The sequence below is a fragment of the Phoenix dactylifera genome, chromosome 14 (assembly GCF_009389715.1).
Source record: "Phoenix dactylifera cultivar Barhee BC4 chromosome 14, palm_55x_up_171113_PBpolish2nd_filt_p, whole genome shotgun sequence".
Lineage (NCBI taxonomy): Eukaryota > Viridiplantae > Streptophyta > Magnoliopsida > Arecales > Arecaceae > Phoenix > Phoenix dactylifera.
This window is the reverse complement of record NC_052405.1, coordinates 12,089,915-12,108,493: the sequence shown is the minus strand read 5'-3', so window position 1 is coordinate 12,108,493 and position 18,579 is coordinate 12,089,915. Positions and strand designations below refer to the sequence as shown.

General features: G+C 38.6%; 1 protein-coding gene and 1 long non-coding RNA gene across 5 annotated transcripts; one reads left to right on the top strand and one right to left on the bottom strand.

Moving 5' to 3' along the window:
- Positions 1–145: 145 nt before the first annotated feature.
- LOC103717526 (CMP-sialic acid transporter 4-like) lies at positions 146–17,926 on the bottom strand. 4 transcript variants are annotated; one of them, XM_039133739.1, is made up of 17 exons: positions 17,439–17,921; positions 16,487–16,745; positions 10,813–10,929; positions 10,383–10,439; positions 9,361–9,438; positions 9,180–9,224; positions 8,620–8,679; positions 8,191–8,313; positions 6,942–7,019; positions 6,670–6,739; positions 4,302–4,409; positions 4,029–4,162; positions 3,875–3,951; positions 3,470–3,518; positions 3,319–3,383; positions 1,120–1,134; positions 686–1,083 (listed from the first exon to the last, which is right to left on the bottom strand). In XM_039133739.1, exons 2-15 carry the CDS (start codon positions 16,652–16,654, stop codon positions 3,333–3,335), a joined length of 1,215 nt encoding a protein of 404 aa, XP_038989667.1. In that variant the 5' UTR covers positions 16,655–16,745; positions 17,439–17,921; the 3' UTR covers positions 686–1,083; positions 1,120–1,134; positions 3,319–3,332. The 4 variants fall into 4 exon arrangements, with proteins under 4 accessions (XP_008804179.1, XP_038989667.1, XP_038989668.1 ...); XM_039133740.1 differs by having other exon boundaries at positions 695–1,134; positions 17,439–17,665; positions 17,823–17,926; XM_008805957.4 differs by lacking the exons at positions 686–1,083; positions 1,120–1,134 and adding an exon at positions 146–475.
- On the top strand, positions 10,938–16,480 carry LOC120113060. The gene is made up of 3 exons (XR_005514890.1): positions 10,938–11,105; positions 14,924–14,925; positions 15,468–16,480. It is a non-coding gene; the product is annotated as an uncharacterized LOC120113060 (long non-coding RNA).
- Positions 17,927–18,579: the final 653 nt, after the last annotated feature.

Below are 18,579 nucleotides of genomic sequence, written 5' to 3'. Positions count from 1 at the left end.
CTTCTGTGGTAGAAGTTATAAGAAGAGTCATTTTGAGATGGTTTTCCATCCAACAACTAAACCATTTGTGCAGAAAGATGGGAAATATTTACCATTTGAGGAATTTTTTTTGGAAACAAAAAAAAAAAGTTTATAACAAGGTGATTTGATCAAATATCGTCCTGCTATCAATCCTTTTACAATTTTGTTCACTACATTATTTTGAGCCAATTTAATCTATCAAAGGAGCCATCCTGCAGGAATTTCTTTCTGAATATTTAATGGAACAAAATCTGCTACCCATGGTTCCCTCCAGTCCTATATTAAGATGGTTCATATGCCCTTGTAGGCTTTGTCACTCATAATCTTGGCTCTAGCGCAGGTTCTCCACACAGTGGAACAAGAGATTCCTGATGTTATCGAATTTCCTCCTGTCCCAACGCATGCAGAGAACAGAGAAGCTTAGGAAGGCATCAAGTTGCCACTCGCCACTCACCTGTCCCACTAAGAAAGGCTTGTTAATTGCAGAATTTCATGAGGTTGCAGACATGACTTCAGACTCAGCAATAACGATGCAATCTCACCGAAAATAGAATAGAATAACATAGCAGCACTTAACCAAAGCCATCATTGCTGGCCCAGAGTTTCAAGTGTCTGTTAATTTAACGCAATACAGGATGCCTGATGAAGTCGCCAAAATAAATATATACCAGAATGAAAAAAATGTTTTGACTTAAAGAATCCAGAAATTCCTCTTAGTCACATGAAAGAATATCTCCAGTTTTTACATACTTGGATTGAAAAGCAGAATATAATAGAGGGAAAATGGAACACTGTATAAGTGTCATCTGATCACTAGGGAATTCCATTACAAAAAGAATACAGCACCAGCTGAAATTCGTAAACTCTCTACAGCCTGAATGCAATCTTGGTTTCACCCTGCAACCTTTCTAGGCAATGTCTATTGCTCTCCTCTTTATCTTGCCTTGAGGAAACCAACATAATGCAAATAACATTGCCTGCAGGACAGGCTACAAAAGATATATATGCTTTTTTTAGATTTAAGAATTGGCTTGTCTCTACATCACGCCCCAATAAATGGATCTCTTTTTTTTTTTTTTTGGATAAGCATAAATGGATCTCTTTCAAAAATACCTGTGGTAGAAAAAAAATTTGTTAACTGAATATATAATCTTTCTACCAATGCAGTAAGTTCGAGATAAGCATAAGTGCATAACGAAGGTTGCAATACATGAGGGTTAAAATATACATGTCAGCTGAAATTTTCAGCTTATAATTGATGTAGCCGCTAGAACAAATATAAAACACTATCCATGCTATATTAGTGTTTTTACAGTATCATGATTTATTCATGGTTTAAGATTTTTTTTACTCTGGAAAAATCACCGGGCAGGGCAGGACCGAAGTCTTGAGGGATAACATCACTTCAAGACTCAAACCTCTGACCTCTTGCTTGAAGGAATGAGGGTGTCCCACTGAGCTAATGCTCAGGTATAATACAGACCTCACCTTTCACAGAACAATAACACTGCTGATATAGTGCAAATGACACCATGTGTTCATATTAAGGAGAGTCAAGTTTCAAGCAACAAACATCAGTTTCTATTTTAAAGGTTTAACTCTTAATATTCTACAGTTTAGGCAAGCCATCTACATTTAAGCAGATTGTGAAGCCTAAATTTAATTTCTGTTTTAGGTTTTCCTTGATTACACTGTTTTAGAACTCTGTGGAGCTTGAACTCAGGAGAGGGATGACTAAATGCAAATTAGATGTGCTAATTTTAGTCTGATTAGCAGTTCTTTAAATTAATGATCTCTAGATTGTCTTAAGATAAAGTCGGAGCTAATATATTAAGCACACACCTTTTAGAGATTCAGATTGATTTAGGAGTTCATTTGAGAAATAATATATTGTAGAGATCTATGCACATAGTACTGTTAGAACAAAGGTTGGCTATACCGATACCGGAACCTATACTGATTGACCGGTGGTATGGTACAATATCGTACTATGTCGTTCCAAGGTATACCGAAACAACACGAGCCAAAGAGGGAGGAGAGAGAGGAAAAGAGAGAGAGGAAGGGAGGGGGAATGGGAGAAGCGATGGAGATAGAGGGGGGGTGGTGGAGAGACCGAGAGTGAGGGAAGGAGGCCGGAAGATAGGGAGGCCGATGAGGGTTCGGCAAACCAGTTGCCGACTTCACAACCCTCGTCAACCTCCCTCTCTCTCTCTCTCTCTCCCCTTCTCCCTCTTCTTCTCCCTCACCTGATTTTTCAAACCGAGGGACGCAACCGTGCCAATTCTCCCTTAGTACAGTTTGGGGCGATACAACCTTGGTTAGGAGTTAGGACCATTATGATGCTTAGGTTATTAGCTTAAGAATTTAATAATTGAATGACAAGAAAAGTGAAAGGAGCTTCAGTGCACCTATGACAAGGATCTAGATTTACTTCTAGCTGGTATTCTGCACCAAGAATATAACAAGAAGCTGCTAAATGGGGAACCGAATAAGCTGTCATTAACGAAGAATGCAGACCCAACAAGGAACAAATGATGTTGAACAATTCACTACATTGACCCATCGATTCAGTTGCAAAACCTTTTATATCTAATTTAAACCAACTACACAAATCCATTCCACCTCCTTGTCGGTAGATGCTTTCAAGCTTTCAGCTATCACTATCATGATTCCATTCATATCACTTATCATTAATTTGTGCTTCTTTCAGTTATTGCCCTATTTATATAAATTATCTTGTTTAAAGAAAACTATTAGATGATCATAATGTTAATCAAGTGAAATAGTATATAATGAACTCCTTTAATTTGCTCCACCACCTATAATTTTCTGAAATAATTGTCCTACAATTCCTGCAACTATACCATTCCCACCTCATGCATCTATATTTGGATAAGCATGGTAAAGACGCAATTGTTATTGATTGCTAAGTTCTTCAGGAAACTTATCTAACCAATGTCCTTCATGAGTGGAAAATCACAACCATGTTTGTAACCTCCTCCTCTCCATAGTAATCTTCTTTTATTCAATTTCCACCAAAATGATAATTCACCATTTTTTTAATTGAAGCAGAAGTCAGAAAAGGTTATTCGGTCAAGATTTTTAAAAAATGTAAAGTAAACATATATGGAAGAAGGAGGAGTTTTTAGTTGAATGTGGACAAGTTATGCTTATGTTATTTCTCAACAAAAAAGTTATATAATTACCTAAATGCACAGCTGTGTATGAAAGTTTAATAAAGAAGCATCTAAATGATTATATATACTTTCCAAAACTTTCAGAGATGGGAGGGCATACCTCAAAAAGTAGCACTATTTGGGAAGAAGCGGTTCTCTCTCATCAGGTCCAACGCGGTGACTGGCCTGTAAGTGAAAGTTAATGTGTAATTATTCCAAATGTAAAAATCGTCAAACTATATATACACTACAATAGTGGAAATGGCCCTTACATCTTCAGCAGCACCAGCAGTCATATTTATAAAAGAAGCATCTTTTGACCTGAAAACAGAGGCACCCGTGTTACATTTTTTTTTCCCGGGGTTGGGGGGTGGTTAAATCAGAAAAAGCTCTTCTAACTCCTGGCTCCAACTAAGCAAAGTCATAGGAATTGCTGATCAACTTTTTTCTTGCAAAATAAAGTTTGAGATTTGCATTAATGAAAAATGCAAGATGAATTAATATGCCTGTTCCTAAACTAGGCAGTGGTCTACATACAGAAAAGTATCTAGTGTAAGCTAGATAACCTAACTGAATTACTGAATAACAAGAAGTAAAATATTATCCTTGAATATGGTATAATTGATAATCAGGTCATTAAGAGAGATCAGCAGAATCAAAGAAATCAAGGCATGTACCTAAGATTTTGAGCATCCATCATTTCCAATGTTCCATTTGGTGCCTCATCTTTGACTTTTGCAAGTGGAGAAAAGAACTGATAGAGATTAAGTGTTAGGGTTAATTACAATTAAACAACTAAAAATTTTAAAAAATTATGTAGGCAGAAGTCACCTGGTGCATCGATATAAACACTATTGAAATTCCCAAAATAAAATTCATTGTTAAAGTATGACCAAACAATGCAGCCGATGCTATCCCAGTAAAAATAGTGGCAACAGTAGATGAATATTTCTTCAAAATTGTGTCTGTCAAAATCATTTAAGTCAATTTAATAGTTAGGCAGAAGCTCAAACCATGACCATAAATTTTGGTCAGAATTATAAAATTTGTTTAGCAGCACGAAGAAATCAACAAACTCAAACACAGAATAGAATTCTAGTTTACCTGCATATTTGAAAAAGAATGAAGAAAGTATGCCCTGTGCTGCATTGTTACATATGAGAAACATTGTGGCCTTTGAGTGGCCTTGAAAGATGTCAAAACTACTGGGCCCTGAAAACATTTTGACATGCCAGAGCAGATATCAATCAACATATAGTCAAGAGGCACTGCATAATTGAATGGGTGCAATATTTCAAAGACAACAAGATACAGAAATTACATAATTCGTGTAACAGAAAAGTCATTAAATATATCAGTAGTTTTTAGGTGTCATGAATACTGTGTTATGCGAAAATCATATGAATTCAGAACAAAGTATCAGATGAGATTACATGAATAGAGAACACCAAGTATTTATGATGACATCAGATGTATATTTTTGAAAAAATGATGGGTATCATAACAACTATATGATTCCATCACTATCTGTAGGGGATGAACTCAAAATTTATTTCATTCCTATCTGTAAGGGATGAACTAAAAATTTGATTAGCAAACACAAACATTCTCTTTCCACATGCATAAGAACAAGACAAGAAGATTAACACTATAATTTTACAAATGGAGCTATGAAGAAGAATTTGCTTCAATATTTTCTGGACACTTGCCAAGACAACTAGGATTTTGGACAAGGAGAAAGCATGGCAATGACACCCTTGTAGCACCAAAAATGAAAAGTGATGCTCACATGATTCAGAAGTGTAGGCGCCTCGGTCTGCAGTGACTTGTTACAGGTACTACAGTGCAAGTGATGGCACTTCAATATCATCTCAAATGCTAAACAAGAAGTTTCACAACATTTTCTTCATTTTCTTTCATGTATTATGCCATGAACAGATACCGTTGCTAGTTAGTTCAGTCTAGCATTCAACAATTTGTGGTATATACTTAGTTGCTAGAATTGAGAGTGGGTAAGAGAAGTGGATGCTTTAGAAAAACTTCTAGTAAGGAAGCACTTAAGAAGAAGGGCAGGTTCAAGATTCCATGAAGATTGTGAAGCAGGTGGACCCTAATAGATAGAATATTCTGGCTACTAAATATTTGTCTGTTATTATTTACAGAATTATACCATACAGAAGCATCCTGGTGCCAAACTTTTTAAACATTTGGATGCCCAATGTGTCACCACACTTGGACACTTCAAATCTTAGCCAAGTGTCAATGGTATTCAGGTTCTTTTTCACGAAGCAGATCACTAAGGCTAAACCAACAGGTGCAAATGAAACTACATAACAATAAGAACATCTGATCATACCATAGACAGTATTTGCTGAAAATGATTTCTCATAACCATACAAGATAACGAAGATGGATTGGCTTTTAGCTATATTTGTTTTTCTTTGTGTCATTTAATTTAAAAATTTGCTATTGGTACGACATTCAATATGAAATTAGTTGCGATTCCACTTACTGAGGATCCTAACCATTTTGTGGTTCAGTAGCCAGGGACATGTGATGCCTCATTCATGCATGCACATGCAGTACATATCAGCTCTTCCAGGCTAACTAAGCATGAGCATTCAGATCACACATGATGCTTCAACAAGGGAATCTCTCTCTCTCTCTCTCTCTCTCTCCCCCCTCTCAAACCATATAAACAAACAGACACCCCTTGATGATTTATCTCGAAATTTGTTGAGAAGACACCTTTCCTAGGGATACTTCTCTCTGATATTCCCATCCTGCCAGATTGCTAATGGTTCCAGATACCCACCGAATCAAGTAGTGGTCCCAAGAGACAACTCTCTTGATGATTGGTGGCAGCAAATGGATGGACAGATGAACTCTTAGATGTAGCAATGCTCTAAAAGATTGGAACATTTTCAAGTTCACTTGAATTATCTTAACTGCCAAAATTTTGATTTATCCTAAATTTCTCCAACAAGAAGGTTGTAAAGGAATAGTTGAAAAACTGGATTAGGTTTTCCAGAACAATGGTTCCATGGATGGTGATGAATGATCCCCTGATAATGTGGTGGTTTAAATTGGTGAAGTTTAGAGTCAAGTGAGAAATAGTTGAGAGAAAGGGAATCAAGGTATCGGTCAAAACACATTAATGTTTATAATAATAGAAAAATTCCAGGAGTGTCACATCTTACATTAAAAATCTGAGCACATATAGAACATTAAGATGCTAACCTAAATCATGTAAAGTGACTGCATTCCAATGTAGACAATTGCTGCATAAAAAACCCGTGCATCTAGATACATGGGCTCAAAATCATGATTACTAAATTTCCTTGGTTCTCATGAAAAATTAACCTAATTGTGTATATTATGTCGACTATGCATATAGAAATGACTTTGACATTGATTTCAATGAACCAGAATGCCCACACAAAGTGACTAATTTTTGAGCAAGATTGTGTACCTTTGAAAATGGCAGTTCCTAGGATAAAAAGAAAGTTGAATATTGCTCCATAACCATATAGGAACAAGTTCTGCAAATAGTGCAAGAGAAAATCAGAGGGGCTACAATAGGATCATCATATGATTGCTGATGAGATGCTACTGATTTATATACCCTATTGCAAGAAGAGGCCGTTAGATTTTGACAGTAAATACAAGTATTTGCACCAGATACATCTATTATCATTTTAAAATCTTATCAGCAAGCAACTGCATTCAGAGGTAAATCGTCACCTGAAGATAGATACTTGTCTCGAATTGGCTTTTTAAAGCATACTCATTGAAAACTGATGCCAGTGACGGAACAGTTACCTGAAATTGAATATTACCAAGAAAACACTTATGGCATGTCGACAAGAATATATTACCTATAGCAAAGTCTGAAGCAATTTTTTCATTTGAAATTAACAAATTATTTTTTTAAAACACATCAGTAAACCATTCAACCATTCATTCTATCTTGTTATAAAAAAGCATTTGGGCTACAGAAGCATTTAGCATATAAGCATAACACTCCCCTTGCCAGATGGTAACCATATTATTTGAAATACAATAAAACACTACAATGATGTCAAAACTAAAAGCTCATCCAGGATAGACTAACAACATGTCAATTATATTGAATTTTCATCCTTTCATCCCGTAAAGGTATGTTTGGTTGCAAGGAAATCCATGGAAAAGGAAAAGTATATGATTTTTCATGGTAAAGAAAAAGTTTTCAGAAAAATTAATTATATTCTTTCTAATTTGCTAACTCCCTAATTAAAAAAAAAAAAAAAAGATTCTTCAAGAAAATTGAGTCTTCCAAGAAATTTCCCTTGCACCCAAACATACCCCAAAGCTGAGTTTGCAGTTTTTCTCAAAATGAAATACAATAAATTTATTTACTCAGAATTTATACAGCAAATTTAATTTTAAAAAAGACTGAAACTTGTAGGTATGAAATAGGCAATGTTGATGCACTGAAGAAGATTCAAAATAACATGGTAATTTAAAACTCCAAAACAAATAATCTACGACAAATAGATTTAGATAATATTAAAAATATATTGAATATTACACACAAATACCATTGCAGCAAAACCACAAATCAAGCATAATGAGAATGTCAATATAACAGAAAATATTTAATCAATTATATATCCAAACACTGGCCAGTAGCTTATAACAAGCAAATCAGTTAAAAAATGGCCACATCCTCATTGAGTTAGCATGCATGGATCATAATCCTAATCATCTAGTCTTTTCCCAACCATCTGAGATTGGCTTTACGGATCCTCATTCACCAAGTATTCCTATCTAGGTCCACATCTGATGTTTTTGCAACTTTCTCTATATCCTTCCTCACAACTTCCATCCATGTTAATTTAGGTCTTCCTCTTCTTTTTTTACAACATTCAAGACAAAGTTAGCATGCATGTCAACATAAAAACTGATGCAAACCATGGTTCAAAAATAAAATGATATAGCTGACAGAGCTTACAAAAACTATTGTATATATGTATGCAACTGTTGCAAGTGGAAGGCCAAGCGCAGTAGTACCCTCAGGCAGTGACCGAAGCTGATTAACACTGATTCCAATTAGCAATAGTGCAAGAGCCTCCCACTGTCATCAACAAAGAGAATCAGAGGGAAAAGAATAAATGGGGAAAAACATATATAATAAGTCAAGATCAAACCATTGACAATGAATGCTACAATAGCTGTCCTATAGATTGGAGAACTAACAAATATCAGCAAAACTCATCCTTAACTCATTGCAAATGTTTACCTCATGAAAAACTCTAATAGGTATCAGAATAGCATATAACATCGAGATTTTCATCCAAGAATAAATGACTTTTTTTCGCTTCATATTCTTCAATTAAGATAGTAAATATGTGAATTGAACTTATTTCAACCTTGAACTTACCTGAATTATGGAAAAGCGCCTTCTCATTATGAGCTTTAAGAGAACAGCTATTACCAAAACCTGCAGAAGTTTACCCAACATTAAGCACTTTATCAATTACGTGCTACTCTAGAAGTTCAGGTTTCAGAAAAATGCATGACAACAGTCAACAGAATGAAGACAATCCAAGGATGCAGCATGCAATATATAAGGACCAGATCACCTTTAAAAAAAGCATACACTAATCAATAGGCACAACATACAAGAATATGTACTTGAAAATCTGTGATTAGCTTAACAAGGAAATGCACATTGTAGTTTGTCCATAATAATTCATGAACTAACACAGTATCCAAAAAAAGGCAAAAATATCAAACATGCACCCTTTTAAGGAACATGAGGATAAAGATAAAAGCTGTCAGATTATATAATGATATAGGAAATCTGAAATTAGAGGTTGGAAAAACAATATCTCAACTTAACAAAACATGATATTCAAACCATGTCTCTCAATAGTTTTGCAAGGAAAAAAAATAATATAAGGTAAGAGCAAGCATTCAGAAAACCACACAAAATAGTACCTTCATGTTGCTCAACATTTTCACAGTTGCTGGATTGAAGTATAACTGCATAGAAAGGGAAATATTATCAGATAAGCATTTAAATTTGAAATCAAATATCCAACATTATCCATCATCCCGAACAGAGGTTGAATAAGTGGTGGGCAAAACACTGATGGTACAGCTGAAGCAAGACTTCTACCTGCATGATAAACTTTAGATAGTTGTTGATGGCATACAGAAAAGCAGGAACGGCAAGGAGGGCATTGTTGCGAGCTGCCTGAAAAAGAATAGAATAGTATAACCCAACAATCAGACAGCATCACTAATATGTGACAAGCCAATGGCTTTTTTTGTGCATGCATGTGTGTGGCCTTTATTTATTTATTTATTTATTTATTTATTTAGGGTGCGGGGGGGGGGGGGGTGTTCTGCAAGAGAGAGGAGAGGGAGAGAGCTGCAATGAGTCAAAAGTTTCAGTTCAACTTGTTCACTTTTAGCTGGATATAAAAGGATGCACATGCTTCATTATCACCTATCTTGATTACAAGGATCTCGAGCTCAATGATGAAGCAGGAGACCTCTATACTTGAATTTTTGAACATATCACATATATATATGTTCTCATGCAAAATCTTAAATTGGAAAAACTCAATGACACTTAAATTTGAAGTTATGTTTGAAAAAACCCCTTCTCCCATCCTGCTCATCCTCTCAATTCTTTATTGAAAGCGGCCAAAAAGAAGAGCAGGCAACATGGATAAATATGATGTCAATAATATATGGCTATGTAAAATCCCATTAGTCATTACTGAGAAATGCTAAAAATCAAAGATCAATGGAATAAGTATCGATAATTTAAAACACAACTATGAATTATGAAACACAACATTCTTCACACACTCCTTTCTAGCATTTGTAAAATTGTTATAATTAGATGCTTAATAAAGCTAAAAATCACGTCAAGAAAAAAGATCGCATGTGTATGTGGAAGCACATCCTGCATAGCAAGAAACACCCCCCCCCCCCCCCCTCCGCCTTTTCCCCCCGAAATTAAAAAAAAAGGTTGCCGAAGGCTATCATAACTAACCAAAATGAATATGGAACAATGAAAATGATAGGAATGGCTACAAACATAAAGCCTAACGATGAAGCTATGACATTAATATCATAAAAATTATATCACCATGATTTCTATTTTTTAACATGTAAAGATAGTCTTGCCTGTAAGAATATGGAAACTGAAAGGAGGGGTTTCTCTCCAACCTTCTGACGTCTAGCCTGTCAAGTCACAAAGACAGTTAATCTTAAAAATGTATGTGGGGAAAAAAAATAATAAGTCATTGCTCTGGAATATTCTTGCTGTCATTGCATCTACTGGGTTTGCAAGCCAAGTAGAGTTGGGTATTAACCATACAGCTAGAATGAAAACATTTACACTACCATATGGGCTACTGATTTCATATATATCAATTCATCCTACAACAGTGGAAGTCATCTATCTGAGATTATGGCAGGTAGGTTCATATGTAAGCTGATGTATAAGAACTAACTGATCTAGCAAGTAAAGAAACATATGTTACAGTGCGGATAAAACCAACATATCCAATTAATCAACAATAAGAATTATGACAATAATATCATTAACACAAACCTGGAAGAATAGCATGACAACGGCAAAAAGAACCTTTGCAGCCTCTGTCAAAAAGTTAACACTGACAGGGCTGAACATGAACTTCCCATCCACCTTGCACATATAAACTAAAATAGGCTGCAGAAAGTTAAAAACCAGTTAAGTGCTATCAAGTCAGACAAAAAATAAGATAAAATAAAAGAAAGACAGAAAATTTTCAATTTCTGCACATTTTTCCATTGGTTTCTAGATCCAATCGTCAAGTCTGAGACTGCTAGGCATTAAACCCCTGGTTACTACTTCATAAAGAAAAAGTGATGCCGGACTAACTTGTAAATGGAGGCAGGAGAAGAAGGGAAGAGAAGGAGGAAGAAGAAGAGAAGAAGGAGAAGGGAGGAGAGGAGAAGGAGAGGAGACGTGGGGAAAAGAGTTCTTTAATTCTGCATTAAACTCTAATCATGAAAATAGTTCCCTATATATAGGGCCCAGATACACAATTTGCATAAACCCCCTTACACAGAAATAAATCCTAATAAACCCACAAATAACACAAATAAACCACAACTAACCCACAAATGCAAATAAGCCTATAAATAAAATAAACCACAATAAACTCTAAAATGTAAATAAGCCCAGAAATAAAATAATAAAATAAATATGCAAATAAACGGGTCTGACTCAATCCGGGGGCTCAGGATCATCTGGATGAAGGGCTCTGATGTCCCCATCAACTCCTCCCGGGTGAGAAAAACTCGACCCCGTCGAGTACAGGTCTGGCCGGCTGTCATACTGCTCCAGAAGATCGGGGTCAAGGCGCTGCAACTGTGCTCTGGAAATCCACGTCACATCAGACTTTGGTCGACCTTTCCACCGAACAAGGTAACGTTGGTAACCACCGTTCCTGGTTGAAATAACCTGCTCATCCAATATATGTTCTATTTGTTCTCTGCGTGCATGAACTTTGGAAAGTGGTGGCTCAACAGCAGGTAATTGGTCAGGGTGTCCAACATGGGCAGGTATATCAATAAAGGGGTCAGAAGGCATGAATATTATCTTTTTGTATGGGACCAAATCTTCAATATTAAATGTCGCACTAATCCCATAGTCATCAGGAAGATCCACAATATATGCATTCGAACTGATTTTCTTTAAGATTTTGAACGGTTCTGCACTACAAGTTTGCAATTTCTTAAACGTATCTGAAGAAAATCGTTCAAGCCTAATTCTTATCATGACGTAATCTTTTTCACTTAACTCTTTATAACGTCTATATAAATCAGCAAGAAATTTATATTTTAAATTATTAAAATGACTACAATTGCTGATTTCTTGATGCAATGAATGTGGATGTGAAGCAATTAATTGTGCAGACTCATAGACTCTATACTGATGAGACATGAAAAACAGGTCTATGGATTGCCTAGGTTTATAATCATGCACCACTTCGAATGGATTTATACCTATGGACTTATGAACCGAACTATTATATGCAAACTCAACTGTCGGTAAAATTAAATCCCAAGTCCTAGCATATGCATTTGGGTTGAGCCTATGATGTGGAAGGTTGGGCAGAAATACTTCGGGAACTAGATCAATTGCGTGTTGGATATCACGCATCGGAAAAAGTGCATCCGGAAGATCATCAGGGACTACATCATTAAGCTCCTCTAGAAGGGAAACTACTATAGGGGAATGTTCAAGATTGGACTCCACATGGGTATCTTTAGCTACAAGTGCCAATTCAGGTGACTGACTCTCAATATCTGTCACTATCTCTTCCACAGTAGTGATGTGAAATGACTTGGTCGTACTTAGATCAATAATCTCCCTTTGAAAATCATTTTGGACAAAATCTAATTCTATAGGTTCGTCTTCAAAGTCTTCTTCATAGTCTTCTATATTTGGTTCATAGACTTCTTCGACATATTCGGCCTCTTGGTTCCTAACTTCTGGTTCAGTAATCGAGTAGGTTTTAGTGGAACATTGGGGCGCTATGTGGCCGAATTGTTGACACCTAGAGTATTGGGTTTGGTGCCTAGGAGAGTGGGGAAGGACTACAGGTGGTGCGACCAAACTGATTTTAGGTTGGGCTGTAACAGGGGTTGGCGATTTAGGGGTCCTAGAATTTTGCACGAGCTCACGGATCTCTTGTCTGAATTCCTTGTATCCAGCCCGTATGGCAACGATCTGTTCCTTGATAGACCTCAAAATGTCGGAATTCATGGTAGCTACAGGGGTTTTAGGTTGACTGAGATAGTACTCCATATCACTACAGGTTGGCATGCAATGATGACACTGGGTGACGATGTGAAATGCAGTGTCACTAATGAAACCTTAATAACTATAATGTAGGACCAAAGTTGATGCTGGACAACCTACTAATGCAATCTGTTATGACTTCAGAAATCAGCAAGTCTTCACAATAATAACTTAAAATTTAAATGTTGCTGATTTTTACTTCGGTTATTCAGAATTAAGGATTAAGATTATTCAATTTAAGAAGTTAGATTGCAATCAAGTAGTACAGTTGTTCTGATCCTAAATCAATATGATCGAAGAATGTTGAGAAGCATCCAGTTGTTAGGGTGTGCTAATTTAATATTTAGATTTTAACAGGGCAAATAGGATGGGTTTGAAAGTAGGGGTTCTATGTTCTGAATTTTGACAACAATATAAATTTTCAAGTATATGGCTATCATGCAAGAGAACTAGAACATAATTAAATGAACAAGCCCAAGAAAAGTGAAAACCTTATTACCTGTCGTGAAGTAGACGACCAGAATGTGTGCTCGTGGGCTGGGGCGACGATCGTTGCTTGGTTGCAGCTGATGAACCTTTTCAATTGGCTTCAATTGGCTTCTATTTGGATCTGATCACAGCACCTTGGCTAGTCTGCTGGGCTTGTAAAATGGAGGAGAGTAGACCTGCTGAGTTTGTGAGATGGGATCAGACCTCAATAGTGATGGCCTGCTGGCTTGGGCCTGTGAGGAGGCAGTGGGTGGCCCGGCCCAAAAGGGGCCTGTCTGGGGGTCGATGGAGAGGTGATCAGGTGAGTTGCAGTGGCCAAAGAAAATAAAAAAAAAAAAAAGGATGAGGGGAAGGGATGGCGGCGAGCTGTGAGTGAGGAAGCGGTGGTGAGTGGTGGAGAGGTGCGGCAGTGGTGCAAAAGATGGGGAGAGGAACACGGCGGGGCAGTCGGACCGTGAGGAGGAGAGGGCGGCGGAAGGAGGGCGGCGGGCGGCCTGTGGAGTCGGCCGGTGGTGAGGAAAATGGGAGGGGATGTACAATGAGGCCGTCGGCGTCAGCTCGGGCCCCGGCGGGATGGTGGCGTCGGCTCGGGCCCCGGCGGGATGGTGGCGTCGGCTCGGGCACCGGCGGCTCGGGCGGTGGACGACGGAGGAGAAGGAGGGGCTCGGAGGCGACGGCGCTCGGCGACGGGGAAGCACCGTGAGGGAGCGGCGGCACCTCGGCGATCCGGCGAAGACGGCGGCGGAGGAGCCACGACGACGGCAGCGGCGGCGGGGCGACGACAACAGCGGCGGGCAGACGATCGGGGAAGATGAACAGGTACCCTTTCTTTTTTTTTTTTTTTTTTTTTTTTTTTGGTGAACCCTTTCGGGTTCGGATTATCGGATTCGGGTTTTTAGAACGCAACCCGCTCCGATACCCGTTAACGACCGCACGTGCAATTCACGTGCACGTTTTTTTTTTTTTTTTTTTTTTTTCCGGAACGGGTCCGGGCTAGTGGGGCGGGCTAACGGGTCTGATACTTACCCGTTAATCTGTTCCCAACCTCCCGACCGTTTCGGGAGGGTTTCCCGACTCTCGCTGCGGCGGCCGCGGAAAGGAGGGACGGGCGGCGGCTGCGGATCGGCCGTAGGGGACGGCGACGGAGCTCGAAGCCGCGGCTCTGTGATCGGCGGCGACAGGCGGCGGCCGATCACGGCGGCGGGCAGCCTCTTCCCGGATCGGGTGGAGGGCGTCCGAGGCTGTCACAGGGCGGTGGTGGGCAACGGCTGGTCACAACTCCGGCAGTCTGTGGCTTCCGGCGCCGCGTCGCAGGCGGCTGCTCTTTGGGCGCTGTTGGCGGTGAGTGGGGTGAAGGCGGCCCCGGGTGTGATGGGCAAGGGAGGCGTGCGGGCTGGTGCGAACAGGGTTGAGAAGGGGAAGCGGTTCGTGGTGTGAACGAGGGAAGAAGAGGCTGGATCGTGGCTTTAGCAACAGGGGCAAAACCAGCCTTGCTCTGATACCAAGTTGATGCCGGACTAACTTGTAAATGGAGGCAGGAGAAGAAGGGAAGAGAAGGAGGAAGAAGAAGAGAAGAAGGAGAAGGGAGGAGAGGAGAAGGAGAGGAGACGTGGGGAAAAGAGTTCTTTAATTCTGCATTAAATCCTAATCATGAAAATAGTTCCCTATATATAGGGCCCAGATACACAATTTGCATAAACCCCCTTACACAGAAATAAATCCTAATAAACCCACAAATAACACAAATAAACCACAACTAAGCCCTAAAATGCAAATAAGCCTATAAATAAAATAAACCACAATAAACTCTAAAATGCAAATAAGCCCAGAAATAAAATAATAAAATAAATATGCAAATAAACGGGTCTGACTCAATCCGGGGGCTCAGGATCATCTGGATGAAGGGCTCTGATGTCCCCATCAAAAAGCCAAGTTTAAAGTGTGTGTCTGCATTGCATGAGATTAAACATTTAACGTAAAATGTGATGTTTGGTTTTCTAGATGTAGAAATTGAAAGATTATAAAAACTTAAAAATTTCTTGAAAATCAAGATACAAAATAAAAATGGATCATAAATCAAAAGGCTTTTGTAATCTGTCCAAATCATGAGTAAATTTGCCTGACTCCTTTGATTATAGAGAGTCTCGCCTGAAAATTGATCTAGCTCTCAGTAGGGGCAGGTCAGATGGGATTAGTTAAAACTCCAATTCTGGATCTAACTATAGCCATATTATTTAAAGATCTTCAAATCCAAATCCCCTTCTAGGCTTGTGGTACATCAAGGAGAGACATCCTTTTACAGGTGCATCTTGTGAACACCAAGATATCATGGCAAAAAGCAGTATGCCAAGGGTAGGAACTTAAAAATTACCTTCTGTTTTCTTTACTCGTAAGTTTTGCTCAAGGGTCTGTACAGGTTCAGTTTAAATAATGGTTTCAATTAAGTTTAACTAGTAGCTTTTATAACATCCAGGTCAGCATGTTCAATATATGTGCCCGTCCAGGTGAATTATAGAAGGGAATATGGATATCTAGAGAAATGTAAAATCATGCTTGTAGGGTACGCTGCACTGTTAGTTGGTTCCCATGCCATAAATCCTTAGCATACTCCTCTATGATATTTTGATTCAAAATAAACATTTGGACATGACTAGAATGCATTAGCTTTCGATCTGAAGTACCATTGAAGAATCTGCAGGAGTTTCTTTCATTAAGAGCCTGTTTTGCAAATTAAACTACACATGCATGTGGTTGAGCCACAGAAAGGGACAATGAAAGCTGTCTTGAGAAAGTTGAACTTGAGAATTCAGTCTCACTTTTGATTTGCAACCAAGAAAACAAGTAAAAGCATGAGATATACCAGATTAGTTCATATCAGACATATTGTTCATTTATTTTATTTTTCAGAAGAAAAGTGAAGAAATAAAGATTATTCAATGTAGATCACCTGGAGGCCAACCAAGATGCAGTCACCTACAACCAGAAGGATGTTGAGAGCACGAGCCCTTGATGATATCTTGCTCCTATGCCTATCATATGCCCTTGACACAGTTCTGGTGCTTGGGGAAAGCAATTTGGAATGGCAGACGCTGCATTCTATCATCCCGTTTTTCATCTCAGCAGTAAGCCTTTGCCTTACAGGACTGAAAGATCAAAAAACTGAAGCTACGACAGTGATGGTGACATCAGAGAAAACCCCCAGACACCTAACCACAAGAGATTATGATATCAGTTAGAGTCAACCAGAAAATACATTAGATATAATAACAGGGAAAAATTCAACAAGAGAAGCCTATACTTGTTTCAAGTTGAAATATAAATTTCCCTTAACGCAACAACAAGGAAGTGACCTTTCAACCAAATAACTTCATCACTAGCTGCAAGACTTCCTTTTTACTTTCTGGAAATCTAAAGTTAAAAAATTAATGACATCTACATTCCCTAAAACAACGTCCTATATAAGCTAATTGCAAGGAATAGAACACCACAGTAATTCTTATTATAACAATATCGCATCTAAACAAAAAATGGCAAAAAAAAGGGGAAAAAACAAATAATCAACCTCCAGCAATCACAAATTAACAACAAGATTACATTCCAGATTCCAATCGGTCCATATCACCCAAAAAAAAGCCTCGAATAGTAATTCAAAATGCCATAGAAAGCAAAGTTGAATTTTTGAATCGCCAGCACAAAAATTGAACCAATTCAAATTCAAATCAATATGCTTTCCTTCTCAACAAATCAGGCATTTAAGGGCCGAACATAAAATGTCCAAAAAGAACAAGAAACGGCCGCATCTTTGCACCAACTCCATCCAAATCCAAGAAACCTTCCTCAACAATGGCCATCCAAACCCACTAACCCAATCGAAATCAAAGCAAAGAAGCGAAACTCACCAATATTGCAGATCCAGAGCTATCAAGACCACAAACTTGATCCCAGAACCTCAATTCAGCATTCCTGAGCAAAACTCCAACGCCTACAAATCCGACAACCAGATCCAATCCGACGGTGACCGACTTAAAACCCCATTCGAGAATCCCGCATTCGTTTTCACCGCATCAACAGGCCAAGATCCTTCCCTCCCCCGGTCAGATTCATCCGCGCCGACGCCTCCACGGATCTGGCCAAGATCGCGGCGACAAGATCAAGAATCGGAGAAGATATCAGATAGAGGGCGGAGAGAGAGAGAGAGAGAGAGAGGAGAGACGGGCGGTGGAGGACGGGGAGGAGTTGCGTGGTTATTTATAATTTATAGGTGCCGCGTCTCTTTTGCTTACAATTCACAGCAGAGCCTTCGTTCTTTTTCTTCTTCTTCTTCTTCTTCTCTCTCTCTCTCTCTCTCTCTCTTCGTGCGCGCTCGCTTGGTTTTGCTCCTGTTTTCGGGCACTGAGAAGCGAATATAACACGAATATTTTCGTAAAACCGAAGCGGAGAAGCGGTGGAGTTCCGCTAATGCCCTTGGCATTGAATGGCCTCAAGTGGGTTTTCCGGTTACATTGTCGATTTTCTGAGGGTGAATTTGGGAATTTGATATTTTGGCTGCCGCTGCCGGTGGGGTGGGGGAGGGGGGTGGGTTGTTTGTGGAATTCCCCGCATGATGGTTTGAGAATTGTTTCCAAATTACCTTCGAGCACGTTCCGGCCAGATCATTTGGAGTTATGTTAGCGAATTTGGAATTATTTGATTATTATTATTATTATTATATTCGTGTGGAAGAAATAATCAAACTTCTCAAATGAATCCAATTGTCCTAGTCAACGTCCAGATAATTTGGTGCTTGCATAAGTGAAACTCATAATTTAATAATTTAATAAAAGATTTTGCTACATTATATTTAAATTATATCCTTATAATTGAGAAAAATTGCGCTTATTTATTGGTTTGCAAAGGATAGCCGCTCATCACTCTGGAGATATTCTGTGGGAGCATCAAGCAAATGCTACATATTCTTTCTGCCAGTTTTTTTTTTTTTTTCTGATTTTGTTAGCTATATTGTGTGAGGCATTATTATACCAAACTCTACATATAATTTCT

Excerpts from the sequence above, each read along its gene's own strand:
- LOC103717526 (XM_039133740.1), bottom strand. The coding sequence starts at position 16,654 with ATGAAAAACGGGATGATAGAATGCAGCGTCTGCCATTCCAAATTGCTT. Across the intron at positions 8,314-8,619 it reads GGCGCTTTTCCATAATTCAG|TGGGAGGCTCTTGCACTATT; the intron begins GTAAGTTCAAGG and ends TGTTGATGACAG. Across the intron at positions 3,952-4,028 it reads TGTTTATATCGATGCACCAG|TTCTTTTCTCCACTTGCAAA; the intron begins GTGACTTCTGCC and ends AATCTCTATCAG.